At 41.2% G+C, this 24,947-nt stretch overlaps 1 protein-coding gene across 1 annotated transcript in view; it reads right to left on the reverse strand.

The window, feature by feature from the left end:
- Nucleotides 1-24,947, reverse strand: part of LOC140239700 (uncharacterized) — a 124,149-nt gene that overhangs the window by 9,009 nt on the left and 90,193 nt on the right. The window contains exons 74-96 of the mRNA XM_072319524.1: nucleotides 24,178-24,420; nucleotides 23,102-23,344; nucleotides 21,770-22,012; nucleotides 21,160-21,396; nucleotides 20,424-20,663; nucleotides 19,867-20,109; nucleotides 18,951-19,196; nucleotides 18,313-18,555; nucleotides 17,315-17,560; nucleotides 14,970-15,212; nucleotides 14,338-14,574; nucleotides 13,608-13,835; nucleotides 12,741-12,980; nucleotides 11,889-12,143; nucleotides 11,002-11,244; nucleotides 9,689-9,928; nucleotides 7,857-8,102; nucleotides 5,912-6,148; nucleotides 4,982-5,224; nucleotides 4,398-4,640; nucleotides 3,354-3,593; nucleotides 2,268-2,510; nucleotides 153-395 (exon numbers count right to left, since the gene is read on the reverse strand). Of these exons, the coding sequence (XP_072175625.1) occupies nucleotides 153-395; nucleotides 2,268-2,510; nucleotides 3,354-3,593; nucleotides 4,398-4,640; nucleotides 4,982-5,224; nucleotides 5,912-6,148; nucleotides 7,857-8,102; nucleotides 9,689-9,928; nucleotides 11,002-11,244; nucleotides 11,889-12,143; nucleotides 12,741-12,980; nucleotides 13,608-13,835; nucleotides 14,338-14,574; nucleotides 14,970-15,212; nucleotides 17,315-17,560; nucleotides 18,313-18,555; nucleotides 18,951-19,196; nucleotides 19,867-20,109; nucleotides 20,424-20,663; nucleotides 21,160-21,396; nucleotides 21,770-22,012; nucleotides 23,102-23,344; nucleotides 24,178-24,420 (5,565 nt within the window). The remainder of the gene's footprint in view (nucleotides 1-152; nucleotides 396-2,267; nucleotides 2,511-3,353; nucleotides 3,594-4,397; nucleotides 4,641-4,981; nucleotides 5,225-5,911; nucleotides 6,149-7,856; nucleotides 8,103-9,688; nucleotides 9,929-11,001; nucleotides 11,245-11,888; nucleotides 12,144-12,740; nucleotides 12,981-13,607; nucleotides 13,836-14,337; nucleotides 14,575-14,969; nucleotides 15,213-17,314; nucleotides 17,561-18,312; nucleotides 18,556-18,950; nucleotides 19,197-19,866; nucleotides 20,110-20,423; nucleotides 20,664-21,159; nucleotides 21,397-21,769; nucleotides 22,013-23,101; nucleotides 23,345-24,177; nucleotides 24,421-24,947) is intronic.

The raw sequence follows: 24,947 nt of genomic DNA on the forward strand, positions 1-24,947 counted from the left end.
TGATTGGTTAATACATCGATCGATTGATTCATAGAGTTATTCTTTTATTTATCTATTTTTTGTTTTTTGTTAGGGAGAAAGATAAAAAAAGGGAGAAAGATAAAAAAAAGACTGACGATAACTATGATTTGTTCAACGCATCCATACAATACCTTCGACTGTGACTGTGAAAGAGCACGTGGTCTGCGATCCCGCTGAGTCGGTGGCCGTGATGGTCACCACAGTTGCCCCGATGGTGAAGTTGGCACCCGACTCGTAATCGGAGGACAACGTGACATTGCCGTAGTCATCAGTGGCAGCCGCCGGTGCCCAGCTCACTGCTGTGCGGTTGACTCCGGGGTCGCTAGATGCCGTCACGTCCGAAGGGCAGCTGGTGAAAGTGGGCGGGGCGTCCACTGTGGCAGTAAATAGAGCAAAGCATTGTTGTTCGCACAGACATCTGCTTTTACTGTCGCCAATGACACGTCATTGTGAATTATGAAGATAAATCTTCATCCTAAAAGTGAGGTTAAACGCTGTCCAAAAAAAAAAAAAAAAAAAAATCAAGGTACACTATGATATACTAAAATTCTGATAACGCTTTGACATTGCTCAGGATATGGGTGTATTCTTTATATTTCATATGACTTCAAAAAAATATTCTAAGATTCAATCACATCTGGCTATTGATTTTTTTTTTTCTCTTTCTTTTTATGTGGCAGTAGACAAAGGCAAATATACATGTATATCAAAAATGAAAGAATGAAGACAACTATATCATAAAGTATTCATGATAATGGTCGTGATAAGACTATTCATTCTTCTATTACTCTTAAATGTAAATTGCATGCGTCACAATGCGAGGTAATTCCCCCCCCCCCCCGTAAAAAAATGGAAAAGAATTGAATTTATGAAACTAGAAATGTCGCTACGACGACTGATGCCTCCGCCATAATGCATGATTCTCCCAATAGGTGTATAGTACAATGTCTTCACAATGTGTGATGACAGTTTCACATAACTGGCAAAATATCGAAATAACAGGTTTATCAGAAATATCTTGAATGTTCACTTTCCACGAACTGGGTTTGCTATAATTGTCTATTAAAGAGTACAGGTACACATATTTGGGGAATTGAAAATTTTTACTTGACTTCTGACCGACCTTATTATAAGTATATGCATTGAGTTTAATTTTCAAGGTATGAAAGAAGAGTGTAATTAAAGTACAAAATATATCTTTTTTTTTTTCATTTAAACCTAACCTTTGACCCTTAACCTTTGACCTTTGACCTTCTGGCTGGAAACTTCCAAGAGAATCTCCATTCAGTAATACATGTACATATATCAAATTTTAAAACTAATAATGCAATTATTGCATATACTAGTATATGAGGGAAATAGTAACATTTTGAGGAGTTGACCTTGACCTTTGACCCCTGACTATTGACCCATGACCCCTAAATTCCCTAGATAATCCCTGCCAGTCAGTACATGCATATGTACCAAGTTCCATGAAGATACATTGAACCATTTGTGAGAAATGTGATATTGCAACATTTTCACCTAACCTTTGACCTTTTGACCTTTGACCTTATGACATGAAACTCTCTCTGGAGAATCTTTATGCAGTAGTACATGTCTACACTAAGTTTCAAGAAAATAACTGCGGGCATTGCATAGATATGGGGGAAATAGCAACATTTTTAGCATTTGACCTTGACCTTTTGACCTTTGACCTCATGTCAATGTCACTAAAATCTACTCAACTAATTTTCCCATCATACATCATCCTTGGACCAAGTTTGGTGAAAGCTGCTTCATCCAGTTTTGAGTTATCACGTAAACAGATAAATTTTAGGATTTGACCTTGATCTTTGACCTTTGACCTCTGTCCGATTTCACTGAAAAACTAATCAAGTAATTGTCCCATCATACATCATCCTCCAACAAAGTTTGGTGAAATTTGCTCCATACAGTCTTGAGTTATCGCGTAAACGGATAAATTTCATGATTTGACCTTGACCTTTGACCTTTGACCTTTTGCCGATTTCACCCAAAATCTAATCAAATCATTGCCCCATCATACTTCACACTTGGACCAAGTTTGGTAAAATTCCAGCAAATATTACTCAAGTTATCGCGTAAACGAAAGCGTACGGACGTACGTACGGACGTACAGACGTACGGACGTACGGACGTACGGACGGACGGACGGACAACCCGAAAACATAATGCCTCCGGCACCACTACGTGGCGGAGGCATAAAAAGGGGAATGAAATATCACCTGTTACAATGACATCAAATGTACAGACAGCATTATTGCCATATTGGTCACTTGCAGTGTAGCTGATCTCGTGTGTGCCCTCTGGGAATGCCGTGCCCGACTCAATATTACCATCCAGCGTCACATTATCGGTGTTGTCGGTTGCAGTCGGCGCTGTCCAGGACACGGACACTGGCAGCTGAGATGAAGGTAGGGTCAGACTGGTGTCATTTGGACAGCCAGAAATGACGGGGTCCTCCGTGTCTGTGTGTGGGGAAAGGAGAGAGAAAACCAAGTGCATTACTGATAAGTAATACTCTAACGGTCCATATTTTCGCGAGATTAATTCGCGCTGGGCGGCTTTAGAAACATTTTCGCGGTTTCTTGAATTCGCTGTGCACGATTGTCAGTCCATCTAAATTGTGCAGAGAAAATTGTGAAGATATTTTTGCGGGTTTTAGAACTCGTGCAAGCTAAAATTTGTGCGAAATGCGCCAAAATTAATGCACCACGAAAATTTGTGCGGTTACAGTAGTTTAACAAAATACAACCTCGTGGTGTAGCTACTATCCGTGTTTTGAAGAAGCCTACTACTGCATGCCATGAACAGTCATACTCTCTATTCGGAGACTGTGATCATAATCTAGTTCACAACTCTGTGGCAGAAAGGGCCTTTCATTTGAATGGTTTGATATGTCACATCATATTGTAATTATACAACAATTTCGTTTGTATTACGCTCTTACAAACTATTTAGTTGTTTCACATTGTTTTGCATCACATCGTCTCTAGTGCCACTGTTATTACATTCTGCAGCCATGCCCAAGAAATTTCTCTTCAATTATATGTACCCAAACAAATAATATTTCAAATCTAAAACCAAAAGCAACTTGTCATAATTGATATGAGTTGATATCACATTATTACATAATTGTAGTATATATACTGTTATTAAATAGTGATATCATTGCTGCTGAGATACGCACTAAAGAGTTGAAACAACTGATTCAATATCAGGAAGAAAATAACGTATGTTACTTGTTCATCTTATCAATCCACTTGCTAAAGGCACAGGATGACAATCATCTTTAAGAGGAATGAACTAACCTTGCACAGTAACCAAGAAGGAACACGTGCTGGTGAGGTTGACGCTGTCAGTGAAGGTGTAGGTGACCGCTGTCGTGCCAAGTGGATACTGAGTGATGTCTGGCATGACAGAGACGGTCACATTGCCCGTGTCATCCGTGGCTGTGGGCTCGGTCCAGCTACTGGAGGCGTAGTCCTGGCCTGGGTCCGTACTGACCGTCTGGTCACCAGGACAGTCACTGACCACTGGTGGCTGGTCCTCTGTGATTTGGATTCAGAATGACAATCATTACACTTGTATACAAATCAATGTAACTACACAGGGAGAATATGCCATACGTGCATAATACGCATTATACATAACGATATCCATGCATGTGCGCATGTACACACATTAATACAATACAAATCATTATAATCATACAATGTTTGTGCATGATATACATACATTGAACACATTCACAAACATTTTGACAGTAAATGTGGCATACTTTATTAAGGCGGCATGAAAAGAAAACCTATGTTATTCTTCACACTATAATTTTTTTGAGGGCATTGCAAAGCGCCTTGTGATCTTGCAAATCATCAAGTTGTAGGAAACCAAAAATCTTTACGTAGAAAAACAACATTCTCAAAAGTATGTTTGTATTCGGTAAGAACTGACATAAAGCTACCATCTTAGCTAGATTTCGCTGATGATGCATTGAGGAACATATAAAAATAAAAGCAGTAATAACAGTAGTAGCAGTGGTAGTAGAGGTTGTAGCAGTAGTAGTAATAGCAGTAGTAGCCTAGTAGTAGTAATAATATTCTTTCTATGATTATCATTATCATTATCCTACAGTAATTATTATTGCTAACATATTTATTATGATTACTGTTATTATTATTATTATTATTATTATTATTATTATTATTATTATTATTATTATTATTATTATTATTATTATTGTTACTATTATCATATTATTGCATTATTATTGCTAGCAATAATATAAGTAAGTAGTAGTAGTTGTAGCAGCAGTAGCAGCAGTAGCAGCAGATGTATACGACTTTTGACCTCACCAGTGATGGTAATGAGGAAAGAACAGACAACGCTATTGCCGGCTGCATCCACGGCCACGTAAATGTTGACGTGGAATCCCTGGGCCAACTGCACACCGGGGCTGTACGTGGACGTGACCGTCACCGTGCCCGAGTTGTCGCTGGCCGACGGGGCTGGCCAGGTGACGGGCATGGTGGCGACATTCGGACTAATTGTAGCCTCGATCCCCATAGGGCAGTCTGTTAGGACTGGGTCCTCGTTATCTGTGTTTTATTTGATCAAAAATAGAAGTAGAGTAGAGACAATAACGAGAAAAATGAATGACGGGAATAATGATACAGCAATAGACTCTAAGAAATAAAAGTTTTAAAAACTCAACGAAGTGAAAAAAAAAAAAACATTTTACCTTTCAAAAGCTATAATTCATTTGTTTTAATAACCTGTGTATTTGAAAGTTTCTGTATGGCATGGCGGTCTCATTTCACTGTTATGTTTTTTTTTTTTTTTCATGTTAAGGGTAAGCTAAAGCTCTTAAATGCAAAAAAAAAAGAACAAAGAAAAAAGGGAGACTTCTCCACTTGCTTTAACATACTAAAGTACATACCATTTATGGTCACATCGAACAAGCAGGTGACAGTTTGCCCCGCCGAGTCCGTGGCCGTGTACGTAACTGTGCTGGTGCCTATGCCAAAGCTCACTCCGGGATCCGAGTCTGACGTCAGCGTGATGTTCTCTCGGTCATCCGATGCGGAGGGCTCTGTCCAGGTCACGACGGCAGTAGCATTTCCAGGGTCAGTGTTCTGGTTGATATCAGCGGGGCAGCCAGAGATAGTAGGCGGGTTGTCCGCTGTAAAGTGAAAAAAGCGAATATATTATTATGGCCGTTGTGTTCTGCATTTGCTCATTCATGATTTAATTCATAGTCACTTCAAAATATCCGTCTCTGAGTTGGTGAAGATATGATATATGTATATATATATATATATATATATATATATATATATATATATATATATATTTTTTTTTTTTTTTTGTGAAGACCGTACAGGTTCAGATAAAATGATGGGGAGTTGGGGGGGGGGAGTCTAAACAACCATATTAAACCTTAAATATAATATTTAGATGTCAATGTCCCTGAGGACATGCTCGGGAGTATAGTTACCATTGACAAGTAATTAACCATACAACGGTCACACTTCTTATTGCCGTCACTTTTCTTGTTCACATTAGTTTGCAGCTGCGATCAGGGAGATCGGACTAATCAGTGAGGCGGCCTATAATGATCTTTACAAATCACATGACGTGAAAATGATGAGAACCTAGTGAATTACTTTGGAAATGATATATGAACAAAATTAAATATTGTGATGCCTTCAAATGGAACTTAAGGATTTTATATCTGTCTTTGCTACTTTGCTGAATTATATATAGCCGAAAAAGATAGCTATCCACGTGTACTGAGTACTTATTTCCAGCAGCAACCATTGGAAGGCTTTCTGTTTTTTCCTTGAATGAAATAGTATACTCTTCTTACCGATGACAGTGATTGTGAAGGTGCATCTTTTTGTGTTTGATGACGCGTCCACAGCCGTGTAGATGATGTCGTGCGAGCCGATAGCAAACTGTGCGCCTGGCTGTATGTTGGACGTGAGGCTGACCAGAACATCGTTATCCGTCGCTGAGGGCGGCGTCCAGGTCACTATTGCTCTTGTTGAGATCGTATATCTCGTTATGGATGACGGGCAGTCTGAGATTACCGGGCTTTCGTCATCTTTGTTTACCAAAATGAAAAAAAAAAACCACAACAACAACAACATAGAAATGTTTAGAAAAAACATAAAGGTAACAACAACAGGAGTCATCGTATTGCTTGATGCGTTTTATGATAATCGCGAACTACGTCATACCGGTCATCCAGAATATAATGGAGATTGTTCTCTAGGGTTAATGGTCTTGGAATACACAGCTGGCGGGAAATTATCAATTAGTTATCAATCAAGTGGTACGTCTATTCCAATAATTAACGGCATGGCTTCTTTAACATGCAGTTTTACAATGAATTTCCCTCCAAATACAGTCTAATTCATCACCCCGGTCCTGTTCAAGTATAAAATGCAATTCACTAAAGTGCACAAATTTAATGTTGTGGGTTTTTTTTTTCTCGATATCTCAAAGGAACACAGACTCTGTATGCAAGAGAGCACTGTTTGGTTGATGTGATGATGATCGCGGTCACCTTCACTATGAAGATAAAAGACACTAAGCTAGTTAAACGTTAATCACAACTAGATTACAATATACATTTTCAGCGGTTGGCTAGCAAACAAGCTTTGTCTTTGAAGAATACGTATGAAGTAGGCGGAACCCGCTAGTAACACCGACTGAATCAAGAGACGAATTGAAATTGATATGATTTCGATCATTTTCGACATGCTTCAGTTCCAAATCGGTATCATTCGGACGTTAGCAATGTGACCAATGCAAAAGATTTGGTTTATGCAACAGCGCCCTCATGAATCCCGCTTAAAGATACCTTTATACCATCTTTCTCGTCCTAGCTTTCATGCGATGTCTGTGATTTTAACTACGGTACATCCTAGCTTCAACAACATTTTGTTAACAGGAATTATGCATAATTACTACCCTAAATCGCCTGCATTTACAGAAAGAGTGGTGTACATCAGCAAATTTACAGCCAAATCAAACTTAAAGGACAAGTTCACCTTCATTAACATAAGGATTGAGAGAATGCAGCAATATTAGTGAAAGTATGACAGAGGAAAATTGGACAATCGATGCAAAAGTTATGAATTTTAAACATTTTTGTGTTGGAACCACTGGATGAGGAGACTACTAAGGCTCGTGATGTCATATGAGTACAACCGTATAAAGAAAATGTAAAGAAAATTCAACATATTTTCACTTTTTTTCGCATAATAAAATAGCGCTTGACTTGCCTCTTTCTAAAGGCAATGGGAATAATATTACCCATAACATATGTCAGTAACAAGTCAAGGGAATGTGTACTTTTTTCAAAAGATGAAATTTTGTGAAATTCTCTTTATATTTTCCTGATATTGTTGTACGCATGTGACATCATATACTGCAGTAGTCTTCTCATCCAGCGGTGACTGCACAAAAACTTCAAAAATTCATAACTTTTGAACGGATTGTCTGATTGTCCTCAAACTTTCAATGATGTGTTCTACTAATATTGCTACATTCTCTCAATCCTTATGTTAATGAAGGTGAACTTGCCCTTTAATCCTTCGAGGTTTTTTTCTACCAGTCTATCTATATTCATAACCGTGAGAGAAAGCTAGACAGGGGGAGCAAGAGAGACGAAAAGAAAGATGTAGAGCGAGAAAGGGAGACTAAAGTGATCGAATGAAGGATAATTGTTATACTGGTGTACAGTAGGTGTAAAATATGTCACATGCGTGCAAGGATTGCACAGAACGGTGTAGTTAAAGTGATACCTTCTACAGCCACTGTGAAGGAGCAGACTGCTACGTTTCCGCTGGAGTCGGTGGCTGTGTAATTGACCTCCGTTGTGCCGAGCGGGAAGGCCGTGCCGGGAGTATCGCTAGCCACTGCTACCGTGACGTTGTCGCGGTCATCTGTCGCGGTGGGTTCCGTCCAGCTCACGATGGCCGTGTCCAGACCGACATCATTGGACACGGTGATGTCCATTGGACAGTCGACAAACGTTGGCTCGACATCCTCTGCAACACAATTCAAATGTAGAACATCTTAAAGGTAGGGAATCCCATTTGCATGCCTTAAATGAAGAGTTGTATAAATACAGTGGTATGTTGAAGAGAGTATCATTTTAGAAACTCCCATAAAGTACTGAAAGTGGAAGGTAACATTTAGTACATTTTTATTGACCGTTAGATTTTGAATTGAATTTTTTTCGGGGCTCACCGTAAATTCCAGTACATTACTAGGCTACCTTTGCAGACCCGTGCACTGCATGTGTGTCCATCATGTATATTTTGTGAAGAAAGTTCATCAAAACTTACAAACATTTCTATATACATTCTTGCCACACACTCTATAAAGTTATTACATCAGCTCTTATACTTTTAGATTTGTGTTTATAGATAAAAAATACAGAAGACTGCAACAAAAAGGCTTAAGTGTGACTGACACACAGAACTACTGAGTAGTTGAGTTTTGTGCATTATTCAAATTGTAGATAACTGTTGACTTCCAAATTTCTCAGCAGTGGCCTAAACAAGTCCCCTGAGGTTCATATTTAAAGGACAAGTTCACCTTCATAAACATAAGGATTGAGAAAATGCAGCTGCAATATTAGTAGAACACATCAGTGAAAGTTTGAGGAAAATTGGACAATCGATGCAAAAGTTATGAATTTTTAACATTTTTGTGTTGGAACTGCTGGACGAGGAGACTACTACAGCTTGTGATGTCATTATGAGTACAACAGTATAAAGAAAATGTAAATAAAATTCAACATATTTTCATTTTTTTCTCATAATAAAAGAGCATTTGACTCGCCTCTTTCTAAAGGTAGGGGGAATAATATTACCCATGACATATGTCGGTAACGAGTCAAGGGAATGTGTACTTTTCTCAAAAGATGAAATTTTGTGAAATTCTCTTCTTTATCTCCTTATGTAGTTGTACGCATGTGACATCGTACACTGCAGTAGTCTTCTCATCCAGCCGTTACTGCACAAAAACTTCAAAAATTCATAACTTTTGAACGGATTGTCCGATTTTCCTCAAACTTTCAATGATGTGTTCTACTAATATTGCTATATCTCAATCCTTATGTTGATGAAGGTGAACTTGTCCTTTAATGTTTTGCTGCATTTTGGGAGGTCTGTAAAAGGTATCCCCTACCTTTAAAAGGCTACTGCGGCATGAAGAACAGTGTTTCAATACAAAATAGTTAATGTTCGACCGAAGCCAGCTAAAAGAGTGAAAACAGTAATTATAATATTCAGTTCTAGGTTTGATTCTTCAGGAACATTGATATGTAAATAAAATCTTCCGGTGGAAACTGGTAACTTTCTTTGCACATTTAGTTACTTGTTACGCATTTGCTCCACAGACATCTTCTATCAAATTGGGTGCCGAAATGGATCTTATTTTTTTTTCTTCTCTCTTTTACAAATAAATGTGTTCTCTGAACCCATTGTCCACATGAACCTGGCGATTTTTTATATAAAATTGTATGAGAGACTGCGAATCTCGATAGGCTGGAGTAAGTAAATGGAAGCAAATGGCTCTGCTGGATGATATTGATTTATTTCCAAAATAGCTGACAGGAGCTCCTCACCTAGAACATTAATATTGAACGTGCAGAGCGCCGCGTTGGAAGCATCGTCGAGGGCGCTGTAGACCACGAGGTACGATCCAAGACCGAACGACGATCCCGATGTCGAGGTTCCATCAATGCTGAACACGCCCACATTGTCCGTTGCCGTGGGTTCCGACCACGACACGGTGGTCGTCTCTCCGGCAGGTATGAAGATCGTCACGGACGACGGGCAGAAGATGAATACCGGAGACTCTCGATCTGAAACAGTGAAAATGTGGTGAAAGAAAGTCAAACTCGGTGCATTCAGTACTCTAGAATATTGGAAGCTTTTCCTTTATGAAAGCAAAGTGGCATGGATATTACACATCGATCAATGATATTAGAAATCGTGGACTTTCAATGGCGTATACTGCACGATACACTAGTGGCTGGTACAGGGCATTTACAGTCTTAGGTTCAACTAATAATCTATTAGGCATGACTAAGAAATCGAGTGCTCCCTGCTGCAGCAATGTACGACGCTGCAAAACATCACAAAACGCAAAATATTGTTTATGTACAATATTGTACGACATGGCAAAACAAAACAACAAAGAAATTGTTGTTGCAGGAGAGTAGTCAAAACACCATCGATCTAATGAAGATATGAACATTATTAACATGGATTGTGATAGTATAACTACGTCATTAGATATGATTTGCCGCAAGTCGCCGAAGATAGACAAGGTACAGATGTTACGTTTGCAACCACTACCCACATTAAGTTTTTAAATGCCACTCATGGTATGGCGCGTAATAACTTTTGACACGCGTTTATTAACAGATAAATTTAGGTTGAATATACCAAACATAATAGACATTGCCAATCTCACATTGTCCTATCTGTTCACTTGGCCTTAATCACAGTGATTTAAGCATGTTTGTTTTCAACCTTTTTTGTTGTTGTTGTTGTTTAATTTTCCATCTGGGAAGATGGCTGTATAGTCTATGTTCAGCTGCATGACATAGACATAGTTACGCTTACGCGTGACGCAATTTAAGTCAGTGGTTTACCGATTTGGACTCATGTGCAATCTCGTGATCAGGCTGAGAACACGTTGCCGTGTCGGTCACAATTTGAATGGGAGTAGAGTATGGTGACGTCAGAGTGACATTTAAGCCCGCCGCACACTACAGGACTCACTGCTATACGAATGACAGACTTTGTGTCCGAAATGAATCACGATAGCCTCAGAATGAACACGCTTGTTTATATCAGATCCAAAGTCTGTCAGTCGTGTTGTCTTGAGTCGTTAAGTGTGCGGCGGGCTCCAGCGGATCCATGAACAAACCTTCAACAGTGACATCGAAGGCACACGCAACAGTATTTCCCGTTCCGTCGGTGGCTTCGTAGACGACGGCGGTGTCGCCGAGTGGGAAGACGGATCCAGGGGAGTGGTTGTTGGTGGTGGTCACGGGCCCGTTGGCATCGCTGGCCACAGGCTCCATCCAGCTCACTGTGGCGTTCGGTAAGCCGGGGTCGGTACCGACTACGATGTCAGATGAACAATTCACAAACTCTGGAGCAAAGTCCTCTGCGATACAGAAAGACAAGCACGAGAAGGTGAAATAGAAATTATTGGAGCATAATTATGATTGGTCATATAAGGAAATTCGTGTTCAATGGACTTTCACAATTGATTCGGACGTTGCCACATCTGTCCGAAAGAAAAACTGAATTTCTGCACTCTACTTTAAGAAATTATTTCATCATGACTCATGCAAAAAGGTGAGAAAAGGGCATGAAAGTTTTTTCCAAAGATCAACGTTGAGATAGCAGGGTGTACAAGGATAATATGTATCACTTTCTTTTCGGGGTCTTTCTCTTTGAACACACAAAAAATGTCACATTGGAAAAAGGCGGGTGTGATGACAGAAACAAGAAAACATCACTACAGGAAAACGATAATCATATCCCCTCTTAATTATCGAAAGTGGAATATACAGTATAACAATAATCCAAGCAGTTGGTTTGACAGTTATTTTCTCGTGTAGACACCATTGATTTATATAAGTATAAACTGTCGAAACATTCGCTACTCTTTTGCCAGTGCAACCTCATGTCTAGAAATTCGATAGAGTATGAATGATTCCGCGCGTACAGAACAAACAAAAAGCAATGCCGGGTAACAGCAGACAGCAGCAGCAAGTACATGCAAAGGAGAACAAGATCCCTTACCCAAAACTTGCACAGCAAATTCACACGTTGCATTGTTGTTGAGAGTGTCCGTTGCTACGTACAATACGGTAGTAAAGCCCAGCGGTAAAATTGCTCCGTTCTGGTAATTTGACGTATAGGTGACCGGTAGACCCGTGTTGTCCGAGGCCGTAGGTTCGGGCCAGGTCACGACCGCGGACGTGTTACCGACTTCGGTGTAAGTGGTGAAGTTTGCCGGACACGTGTCGAAGACAGGCGGGGTCTCGTCTTGCACCACTGCCCAAGAAAAATAAATTCTTTTAATCAACATCCATGTCGTATATCTTGTCATTTCAAAGATCCTCGGTACCTTATACTAATGGTAACTTAGTTCAGGCTGTTAGAGGGATATTCAAGAAGATTTTCATAATTTCACATCATGTAGTACATATAGTGCCACTCCTAGATTTGTGGGATTTATTGGGATCCTTGAGAAAATAAACCAATACTCTGAAAAAGCCAAAACAAATTACACTGATCAATTAAGGATGATGACAGAGGAGACTGAGACATTCAAGTTATGCAGCAGTGAAGTTCCACTACATTACCACTTGTTTAACCAACTTCACCTGTGTAGATTACATGCATGCTTTCTTCTATTGTTCTGCTTTCCACGAACACTCATCCCTGCATTGCTATGGCGAAACTACTACATGATTGTTCACCGCGATTTGTTATAAATGTCGATATTATTCTCATTACTCATGTTACTTATTCCAATCATTACATATTCTACAACTCTGTACCCAGTATAAGCAATCTACAGGTGTTGAAATGCAAAAGTCTGAAAAGCATCTGGAGTTCTTTTTTTTTTAAGTGACTGAGTTGGCTTACACAGCACAATGACATTGAAGGCACAGGTTGTAGATCTGCCCGTGGTGTCGACGTAGACGTAAGTCACTTCTGTTGTGCCTATGGGGAAGGTGTCTCCAGGCGAATGAGACTGGTTCAAATTGACCATGTCAGTGTCCATAACGGTCGGCTCTGTCCACTCCACCATTGCATCAAAGCTCACCAGAGAGGAGTTCACCGTGATGTCCGACGGACAGTTGCTGACCATTGGGCTATCAGTATCTTTATAGGTAAGAAGGGAATCAAAAACATTTATCAGGTATGCAGTGATGAAATGTTTTTTACTCCTGGTTGTCGATTCAGTGCGATCAACGCTCACACAGAAAGCCTTTCTATTACCATTATCTCATCAACGCCAGATCGCCACTCATATGCGTATCATCAACAGGGACATACATGTACACTATAGTGGGTAAGACATCTTGACCTGTAATATACGCAGCGGCTGGGGATTGATTCCGGGACTTATTTGTCAAGAGTCCATGTCCTGAACCGCCACACCACAGTAGCCCAAAGCAATGTACTCGGAGACCACGGCATCTCTGTCTTATCATTATTATTATATTTTTTTTTTTGCAAATCTTCTTTGCCATCACTACTTCTATCAATAGCATAGATTAGCTTACATGTACATGTAGTTTGCATCTCAATCACATTCCTTGTTTGATTAGTTCCTAGCTCATATTATAAAAAAAAAAAGAAAATGTGTCGAATATATCCGGGGAGGATGAATATTCATTTCATATACTGTATTGACATTGTCTCTCATGATATTCATGACTCATTACTCTGTCACGCGCATTATGTATGTAATGTGGCTGAAACAACACTTCACAATGTCCATCTTACTATTGACGGTGACGCTGAAGACGCAAGACCCCACGTTTCCGTACTGGTCAGTGGCGTTGTAGCTGACCACTGTGGTTCCAGGAGGGAACACGCCGGGCTCGTGCGAGGCGGACGAAGCGGCGATGACCATGGTGTTGTCAACTGGCGTCGGGACCGTCCAGGCGGCCACGTTGGTGGTGTAGAGGTAGAGGTCAGACGGACAGCCAGGGTAAGCTGGAGCCTCGTCATCTTCACAAGATTGGTAGCGACGGGGAAGGAAAAAGAAACGTGTGCTGCGAATGAGTCTTCCAAACACTTCAGATACTAATAGATGAGCTCGTTCATAGATGATAACGTGATGATAGGAGGGATACAATCCAACTTTCACAAATCGGGGGAAATTTTTAGAATATCAGTCTTGAGGAAGACGGGCTCTTTTAACCAGTGAATGCATCATTATGTAGTCCGTTAAGCAAAATCAACAGGTTGTTGCTCTTTCCTGGAGTGTTGACTGGTATCATTTAATGCGGCATGGTGGGGAAAGATAAGGACCAGGATAGATATATAAATAAATAAACAAACAAACAAACAAACAAATATGTAAACAAACAAACAAAAAAATATATAAACAAATGAACAAACAAACAAACAAACGAATAATACAATAAATGAATGAACAAATAAAAACAATAAAGTAACAGACATAACAGAAAGCCGAGGGAAAATGAGGATGAGAGCTGTCTAATTGTACCTGTGACAGTGATGTTAAAATTGCACGACACCATGTTGCCAGATCCGTCTTGGGCAGTCACCGTAACTTGGCTGACTCCGACCCCGGCTTCATCGGCTGGTAGGTTGGATGACACAAGGGGCGTGCCCGAGTTGTCTGTCGCAGTGACCACGGCGCTGATATTGGACGCTATAGCTTGACCGGGATCGGTGGTCAAGAACTCATTAGGCGAACACTGGAGAACAGGGGGTATGTTATCTGCACATGAAGTGTGATACAAAGCAACAGAAAAAAAAAATAGTCAGGGCATACAAAACGATGGCCAATATTATATCGATGTACGTGTATTGTGCAAAGTAGAAAGCGATCTTTGACTTAATGTCACAAAGTGTGATTTATGTCATTCCCTCTGATTCACTGCACTTATTTCCATCACAATATGACCAATGTGAGCGATGAGGTGAATTATATTATGATTTCTTTTATTTCTCTTTATTTGTTGTCTGTCCCTAGTCATTGCAATTGAACTTTCGTTATATGTTGTTTCCCTGTACATAATTATTTTATTGAAGAAGTCGTAAAAATCTCATTAAATTTCAGAAATTTTTGGTATATTCAAATAGTGATTAGCGTATGAACAGCATAACACTGACCGAGGACAATCACAGAAAAGGTGCACGAATCGGTGTTCCCTGAGCCATCGGTAGCCGTGTACGTCACATTGGTAGTTCCGATGGAGAAGATACTGTATGGGGCGTGTGATGTCTGGAGTCCCACATTGCCGGTATTGTCATTGGCGCTCGGCGCCGTCCACGACACGTTCACCGTCGCGCTCGAGGCGTCCACTTCAGCCGTGATGTCGGCGGGACAGTTCGACAGGACGGGGTCCTCGTTATCTGCGTCATCGCGTCGATGAATGAGTTAAGAGTGAATTCAAGCACAAGATTATTACAATAATTATTCATGAGGACTTCATACACAAAAATTCAAGTAATATATGAATACATACACACGCGGTCATTTCATATCCTGTAAACATTATACAAATTTCTAAAACTTATGTGGAAGATTAAAGAAAAATCATAATAGAAATGTAAACTGAATGCATCGTCCTACCGATGACCACGATGACGAATAAACAGGATGAAGTCAGACCGGACGAATCCGTGGCCGTGTATCTGATCACCCTCGTCCCCACGGGCAAGACCACCGGGGAGGCCTGGGATTCGACGACAGAAGTTAGGACGCCGTTGTCGGTGGCGGTCGGCGCGGTCCAGCTCACGGTGGCCACAGCCTGTCCCTGTGCGAGTACCCGGCTAATGACAGGCGGGCAGCCGCTGAAGGTTGGCGGGATGGTGTCTACACGGTGAAGAGAAACAAGTATTTTATCAATCTCTACTGAAATATGGAACTTAATCTGCATTGCCCGTTTCGTTCTCCCGTCTCTAAGCAGGACAAAATCTCGTTTATCATTATGAAAGATAAGACGAGACAAGTTGAGGGATGTACCTCAAAACCCCTGTTTTGAAAAATTCACTGGATGCTCACGATATTTTGATTACTTTTGCGCTAATGCTTGAAAAGTTTTCTATGAATCATTCTAAAAGGTGAAATAATGTCATCAATTGTGGGACTTAGAAACAAAACTATCGAAGGCACATACTCCATATAATGACATTGCTAACAACCTAGTCATTTGAAGGCAGCAGAATATGGAATGATCAGATTAACTCACTTGAACCTTTGACTCGAGTGAGCTAAATCATACAAATAAACACGAGTTTATTTAAACGTCGATGTAGGGAAAATATTGTCAATCAGTTGCAAAGACGAGTTTAGTTTTTCACTTTGTGATATCATTATACTTATCGCTATATTTAGTCATCTCACTGCGCTGGTGTTTAAATCAAATGCAACTGAAAGACTAGTGAAAGCAACAATACAGAACATTCCCCTATGGTCTATGGTGTTACCAATGTTCTTAAAATGTGGTACATGTACGACATAGTTTTACAACATACAGAACGGAACATGCACTTATTAAAAAAAAAATTACTCCTCAACGTATGAACTGCGTGCAAAGCAAGAGTTTTAATACTGAACTACACATGTGCATTGCTCAGCTTTCTGCTCACTACCGATTACAGATTTAATGTAAAACAACAGCAAAAATATATTAAGTGAAAACAACAACGAACTGAAAGCACGCTCACCCTGAACAGCCAACGTGAATTCACAGAGGGCGCTATTCCCAGAGGGATCTACTGCCTGGTATCTTATAGTGTGGGAGCCGAGAGCAAAATTTCCCGGGTTACTGCTGGTGGCCGTGACGGAAACATTGCCGGAGTTGTCGGTGAAGACAGGCTCCGTCCAGTTGACCACGATAACTGGTTGACCATTGCTGTTAAACTCTCGGGTCTGATTCCCTGGGCACAAGTCCACTGTTGGTCTTTCGTCATCTTAAACAATGTTAAAGGAAGTTTTCAGAATGACAACGTTGATATTTAAGAATATCATTAATAACGATGATTGAATACAACTGAAATCAAATTCTTAGCAACACTAAATGCAGTCAGTATCATTGTAAATTCTATGGTTTCGTATGATGATGGAGTATCTTCAATCGAAAGTTTATGCCATTCGTCTTTAATAAAACTCTGGCTTTCTGACAAGTGTCATATAACAACTTCGTAGTCAATACTTCACAGTTCAATTTTACCAAAATCTTCATAAATTTCCGCATGTATGTGTGTGTTAGTAGCCCCTGATCGGTGATATTGTGAACTTTCATCAAAAAAATGTGACGATTAAGAATACAAAGAAAGAGATTAATTATGCGACATGTTTATTCAAGCGACCTGAATGTTTTATTACAAAACAGTTCCACTCTAACGCCAGGAATACGTAATTATGAAAACATTAAAGTCTGCATATTGCCTCCCCAAGTTCAAAGACATACTAACTGGAAGTTTGAAACGTAAAGAGTGCAACATCATACCATTGACAATTACGTCAAATGTGCAAGATGACGTCAGACCGGCAAAGTCTTTGACGGTGTACGTCACTGTAGTGGTACCGATGGGGAAGCTATCGGAGGGGCCGTGGGTAGACGTGATGGGCCGTGTACCCACGTTATCGGTGGCGTTGGGCGGGGTGAACACGGCATCCACTCCCGGGGTGTAGGTAGAGGTGAGTAGCATGATGGGAGCCGTAGGGCAACCCGCGAAGACCGGCGGAGTCACGTCTGAATGTCACGGGAGGCGTAGAAAAATGAGGGTATATAAAAAGACATTTGCACCCGCGGGGGAGCTCTTGAATATTTCCATCCAGTGCCATATATAAAGCACTGTTTCCATATCTTTTATTTATTTATTTATTCATTTATTTATTTATTTATTTTACTGATCATCGCTTGCCTAAAGTTAACCTTGATTTCAAGATCATTTCTATTTCTCAGTAGATGCTATCTTTCTTATCCAAAACCTGTTGAAACTACTTACAATGGTACTGTCTATGATGAGATATCGACCACGTACAACAAAATTGATTTGCATACTGTGATTAATGCATTTCCTTTCTCACACGAAATCCATTTGCTTAATTTATGGTAATGTTATAATGATGATGTTCTAATTTGACACCTGAAATCAACAACATGAACATGCTTAAGATTCTTGATTTAGGTGACAAGAAAAAACTTCGTAAGTTGACCTCACAACAAATTCATTACACCACCTCCGCGACGATAGTTTCATATCTAAGTACGATTTCACGAATCTCTTGCGTGTACAATGCCACTGGGTCTGACTATTAAAAAACACATACGGTATGCATACGCACAACCACATGCATACGCACAACCACACGCACACACACACACGCACACACACAAACAAACACACACACACACACACACGCACATAGGCACATACGCATACACATAATTGATACACACGCAGACATCCACACAGAAACAATCTTCATGACAGTGCCTACCCTGCACTTCGACCGTAAATTCATGAGTAGCCCAGTTCCCGTAAATGTCCTCGGCAAGGTAACGCACTGTAGTGTTGCCATAGCAGAAGCTGGCGCCGGATTCATAGGTCGATGACGTAAAATTGAGTGCGACGTTGTCCGTGATGGTGGGCTCGGTCCAGCTGACCGATATGCAGTCGTCGGTTGAGGGCAGCACAACAGTCTGTGACGTCGGCAAGTTGGAGAAGGATGGCGGTTCTTGGTCTGAGTGATTATGAACAGGAAAAACAACATTTATTATGATTCATGCCCCTTTCACACTAGTCACTTTGGAGATCGCCCGATTCATGAGGGAATCAAACGGGAAACATCCGCGAGAAATTTCTTTTATGCCAGCGAATGAGCTTGTGCTTAAATTTCTCTCTCCCGCTCTTCTGCAGTGCAAGTAAACGTTATGGCGCATGCGAGACGTCCTACATTAAGACGTTGTTGGTATGCTGATCTTCGCTTTTCATATTTCATGATTGTTGTAACATATTTATATACTAGAAATCAAATAAAACAAATAAAACAAATAAACTAAAAGAAAGAAAAAAAAGTGACGTAATACTGAAGTCAATCAAGTCAAATCAAAATAATTTCCAAATATCAAAACACACCTGTGATACGGATGACGAAGGAACAATTGGCTTCATTCCCGGCCGAATCCCTGGCGGTGTAGACCACAGTTGTTTCCCCCGGTGGGAAGGTGTCTAGAGGATTGTACTCCGAGGTAACGGTGGGGGCGCCCACGTTGTCAGTAGCCTGCGGGACGGTCCACGTCACCGTGGCAACGGCTGCCCCCGGCGAAGTGGTCTGGTTGATGCTTCCGATGTCGCAGTTGGTGAATACTGGGGCCTGGTCGTCTGTTTAAGTAGATGTCAAATGATAATTATAATTATTCTTCTTCCCACGTACTCATTTGACATGAATGTCAAGGAAAATGTTGTGACCAAAACATCTTGTCCTAAAGACATTTACATTTGGCCGGCTTTCAAACTTGGACATTCCAACAAACTTAGCCTGTCTTATGTGTGGAATGTCGCGCGAAATGATGTATTGAACACACACTTGTTTAGAATTGCAAGAAATGAAATTACGAGTGAAGTGCAGAAATATTTAGTTTGAATTCAATGCATAATTCTTTTTCCTCAAAGGGCTCTTACATTCATTTTTTCGTCCATTTATAAATGATTATAATGTCACGAAAGACTACTTTTGTTCAATTGTTCATTGCTTATTGTGGGGTCTATTGCATCTATTTCCAGTCAAGCAATGGGCAACAAATTATTTTTTTATTATTATTTGTAATACTTCATTATTTTATATGCAACTCATTATTGTATCACACGGAAAAAGTGGCAAACCGTCTTTAGATGGTGTACAGTATATGTCCATATCTTTCCACATAAGAACGTGCCATTTCTGCATTTCAGAAAACCGATGGCGAGGGGTTCAATCACTTCATGTGCTTAACATGTTTGTAAAAAGATCAAGGTCATGGCTGGTCCAAATCGAGGACAAACCGCCACTCACCGGTGACAGCGACGAAGAAAGTGCAGACTGCCGAGTTTCCGCTCCCGTCTGTCGCCGTGTAGGTGACCTCCGCGAGGCCGATGGGGAAAGAGCTGCCGCTGGGGACGTCCACCATCTGACTGACCATGCCGGAGTTGTCGGCGGCCACCGCCTCTGTCCAATTGACTACGGCTAGCGGGGAATTTAGGTCCGTACTCGTCGTGATGTTCATTGGGCAGTCACTGAAAGTTGGGTTTTCAACATCTGGAAAACGTAGATAAGGAACATTTTTTTTTAAGGTGAATTTATGGCGATATTGCACTTATCATTACAGAGCGAAGACTCTTTTTTTTACGTATTCGCAAAGTTTGACAAAATGGAGGAGAGAAGTGTTACGTAATAGCAGAAGCCAGCTGAGGTACCTGCCTGCATTATTACTGTACCGTATCAAGAGGCGGAAAGAATATATTTCTTTTAAGTCAGGGAATCAATTACATGTATTCTGAGTTGGTTGTTTATCGAAAGGTGCCATGGGAAGGGAGAGGGGCAAAGGAACTTGGCGGTTTGGTATAATATACCGATGACGGTGATGTTGATGGAACAAGTCGCCGTGTTGCCCTGGGTGTCTGTGGCATCGAAAGTGACCACTGTGGTACCAATGCCAAAGTCGGAGCCGGACTCAAACGAGGACTGGACGGTGGGCGTCCCGAAGTTATCCGTGGCAACCACGTTCCAGGTCACGACGGCGAATGCCAGCCCGGTATCGGTGTCCCTGACGATGGTCGTGTTGCAGTTGGAGAACGTCGGCGCAATCGTGTCTGCGGAATAAAATTGATCAATGTTTTTTTTTTTTTTTTTTTTTTCGCATTACATATCATCATGTTTAACACTGCTCTGACGTACTAGTTACGATCTTACGGAAGTATATACCATTTTACTCTGCTTTACTCTGTACTGATGTACTGATTTATTATAAACCTGTATGGTGTTACTTGTGTGTATTACTTTACCTTGCATGTGATTGCTTATCCTAAGTTTTTCAAAGGGCACTGTCTTACCTCAAGAAGTAATAACACAATTAAAGGCATTCAGATAGTGACCTTTAGAATATCCTGAGTGTGTTTAGTTGTGTCTATGTTTGTTATACACATAGATACTTCGTTTGCTAACATTCACATATCATGGGGCAAGGCAGACATGTGAATACCCCTGACGTTTACCACTTATGATATTTAATCTTCTAAACAGAAAACAAGAGCGAAGAGAATTCTAAATATTCTGTCAAGGTGGAAGAGTGACAAGGTGGAAACTGACCGTTTACGAAGAGAGTAAAATTGCAGGTGACCATATTGCCAGACGGATCCGTCGCTGTGTACACCACGACGTATTCACCGATGGAGAGCACGGTACCGGGGCTGATGTTGGAACTCAGTCCCACCATTCCGCTATTGTCCGTTGCCATGGGAACGGTCCAGGAAACGTTCGCCTCCGACATGGAAATGCCCACCAACTGGTAGGTGTCAGGGCACGGCAGAATTGGTGCTTCATTGTCTGAAGGGAGAGTGAGGGAGAGTAAATATTCATTACGTGGTTTTCTTACGGGGCATGGAGGTTGATAAAAAAAAAAACAACTAAAGATGTACTGCAAAAGGCAGTCATGGTTATGACGGACACGGGTTGTCATACCCTCTACAAAAAAAGAACAACAACACAAACAACTATTTGACTTCAACAACAAGTACTTGGTGCAATGTGCCTCGTCACAGAATACATTTTACTCTTACATAGATTGGCATTCATAATTTACGTTTGTTTAATATAGTTGTATAATTGATATAACGTATAATATCTCATGATTACATAATAAGTTTGTGTGTGTGTGTGTGTGTGTGTGGTGCGTGTGTGTGTGGGTGAGTCTACTCACCTATCACTGTGACCGTGAATGAACACGAGTCACTCAGCTGAACGGTATCAGTGGCCGTGTAGGTAACCACCGTCTCACCGATGCCAAAGTATGCCCCGGACGGCTCGGTGGAGGTGACCGTCGGTTCGATGGTGTTGTCCGTGGCTTGCGGCTCCGTCCACGTCACGACGGCGGTTCCATTACCAGGGTCGGTGGGCGTGGTGATATTACCAGGGCAACCACTCAGAACCGGAGGCACAGAATCTAGTCATAACCAGAAAAGGAATAAATTGAAGCATTATCAATGATATCATTCGCAACGCTATTACGGTTATACTGTTGGATAATCATCAGGTTCCTAGTGTTTGACTTGATTTTGATGCTACTATGTTTTGTAGTGTGTCATCCTGAATGACAGTTATGTTTATGGGAGTATCACTAGAATTAGCGGGTGTAGCGAAAGGTTGCAGCAAATTCATTCATGAGAGACTATCATGATCATCAAGGTCTATCTTCGAGTTCACGATCATACAAAGCTCTTTTGATACTAATCATTAAGTGAATGATGATCAGTTTAGATCCTTTGCTGAGTAACCACAATTTTGGCATTTAACCTCTTGACAGACCTTTTTACTCTTTATGAGCCTTTTGTTTTTATATAAACCTCTTTTTGTACAAAATGGTTTTCCTGCTGCAAGATAATTTTTTCAATGCTGCCATCAGAAGGTCCCTGTCATCACTATCACTCCTGCGTTGTCAGGTACCCATTTACGCATCTTGGCCGAGAGAGACGTTGTGTGTGAAAACATCCTTTACAGGCATGTGGGCACTTGATGGGATTCGAACTCGGGACCTTCGATTAAAAGTAAAGAGTCTCGTCCACTATGACATAATGCCCACTCCCATACAAACACAAAACCCATGTAGAAAGGCAACAAAATAAATACAGTGCGGAGACAGCATGGTATTGTGGATATAGAATCTGAACTCTGAACCAAGAAGTCCCGAGTTCGAGTGCTGTCATGTGCATAGATCTTTGGAAATTTAAGGTGATTCACCTGCAATATCCCTTAACCAGGTGTAAAAATCGGTCCCCTAAAATAATAGGTGTACACAAATGAGGGAATAGGGTAGTGCCAACACTGAAGAGGCCACCCTGGGTAGATAAAAACATAGCAGTATCAAAAGCCCTTTCTGTGTTGCGTTAGGAACTTTGGACTCTGTGTACAACGCTACAGGGTTTTCTGTGCCAATCGATACTCAAAGCACACCAAGGACTTATCATTATGTTTGTCGTGAAAGTACATGTAAATGTCTCTTTTCCCTCTCATCCTATAACCACAGCCAAGTCACCTGTGACCGTCACGGTGAACGAACACATGGCCATGTTTCCCGTCGCGTCCCTGGCCATGTACACCACGGTGACCGTGCCCAGGCCGAAAAGAGTGTTCGGGTACTCGTTCTGATCGACGAAGACCTCGTTGGAGTTGTCCGTAATCGTCGGCTCCGTCCATGAGATGTTGGCGGTGATGCTTCCAGGATCGGGTACCGTGTCGATGTTCTCTGGACAATCGGTAATGACCGGATCCTGGTTGTCTGCACGAATTAGAAATATCGATGTTACGAATGTCCTTCAGTTATCAATCAAGAAAACAATCATTAATTTAGTCATTTATTCTTTCTATTGTACATTTCGTTCAAATAGCTCGGATTTCTTTTCCGCACACATACGCATACAACACAAACACGACACGTCTAGGAAAAAGACATAGCGCCCTCGGGTGGCTCAGATAACAATTGAAAAAAAAAATATGTCTTTGGTTTAACCTCTTGTTAAATATCCGTCAATGATCGGATAAACACGATCAAAAACAAAACCAAAGAAAAAAATCTGAACATTATGCTTTTCGATGAGTGTTCATTCTTTTTGGATGACCTGTAACTGGATTTTTCCCCAGTGGGTGAACACGCCAGACGGGTGTAAACATATGGAAAATAAAGACAGAAACCGTGTACAATCAAATTAGGGCAAGCTTAGAGTACACACTGTGCGCGTGAGACGCAAAGACATGGCTCGCTTTTGCTGTGTGCTTGTTGGCATTCCGGATGCATGTTGGAAAATGGTTCCCATGAAAGAGCCAAGTAGAAGGCATGTCCTACACTCAAATTCTTCAACTTACCCATACATCTATGACGAAAATATACTGAACGTTTGGAAAGATTGTTTTGAAGGGGTTGTTTCAATGATAAGTCCCTCGAATATGTCTCAGAACTGAAAACCTCATCCGTTAGTCCTACTATTCCAAACCCTGTCGATGGATGATTTTGGAGGTCTGCAAGCGAAAATCACTGTATTGACTGCGTTTTGCTTGGTGTTGAGGTGGTTGGCATACCATCACCAAACAATGCATTCCATAGACCTTACTCACCGATAACATTAGCTTGGAAGGAGCAGTTGGCCGTATTGCCGAACGTGTCGGTGAACGTGTAGACGACTGTTGTGGATCCAATGAAGAAGGTGTCCAGAGGGTTCGCGGTGTTGGTACCTGTCACAGGTCCACTGGGGTCAGAGGCTGTCGGCGCGGTCCAGAACACGGTAGAGAAGTTTCTGCCGATTAACGCTGTGGCGGTTACGACCCCGGGGCAGTTTCTAATGATCGGTGCTGTTGTGTCTGAAGAGCATGGGTTGGGGAGGGACAGAAAGAACTTAGTTAGGCTCGTACAATGAGATCCAAAGAACTACCAAGTGATCAGGCTCAGAATGGTGGAGCGGGGATACCTCCCTTATCAGGTTGAAACACAAAGACGAGATCGACTGCTCCACGTATTACCCCTCCGTCCTGACAATGCTAAAGGATCAGGCGCTTATTCGAGCAGCACTACCATTGCTCTTGAAGGACTCAAACCGGGGTATTAACGATTGAATACACGTGGTGTTAACATCTGAGTAACAACGACGCCTCGTCATATTCATCATACTTTAGTAACCGTGAACTTGTTTAATTCTGAAAGTGTGCCATTGTAGATGGAATGCAAAGTTGGGTTGGGGGCGCTTTGTTCCCTGTCGATGTGTCATGAAAGGAATCTAGTCGACCCTGGTATCAGATGGCAAAACTGATCTGACATTTCTTGATATGGATAGGAGAGAAGGTGAACGAGTTCATGGTTGTACTTGATTGAACATACTTTGGTTCCTTTC

The sequence above is a fragment of the Diadema setosum genome, chromosome 16 (genome assembly GCF_964275005.1).
Source record: "Diadema setosum chromosome 16, eeDiaSeto1, whole genome shotgun sequence".
NCBI lineage: Eukaryota > Metazoa > Echinodermata > Echinoidea > Diadematoida > Diadematidae > Diadema > Diadema setosum.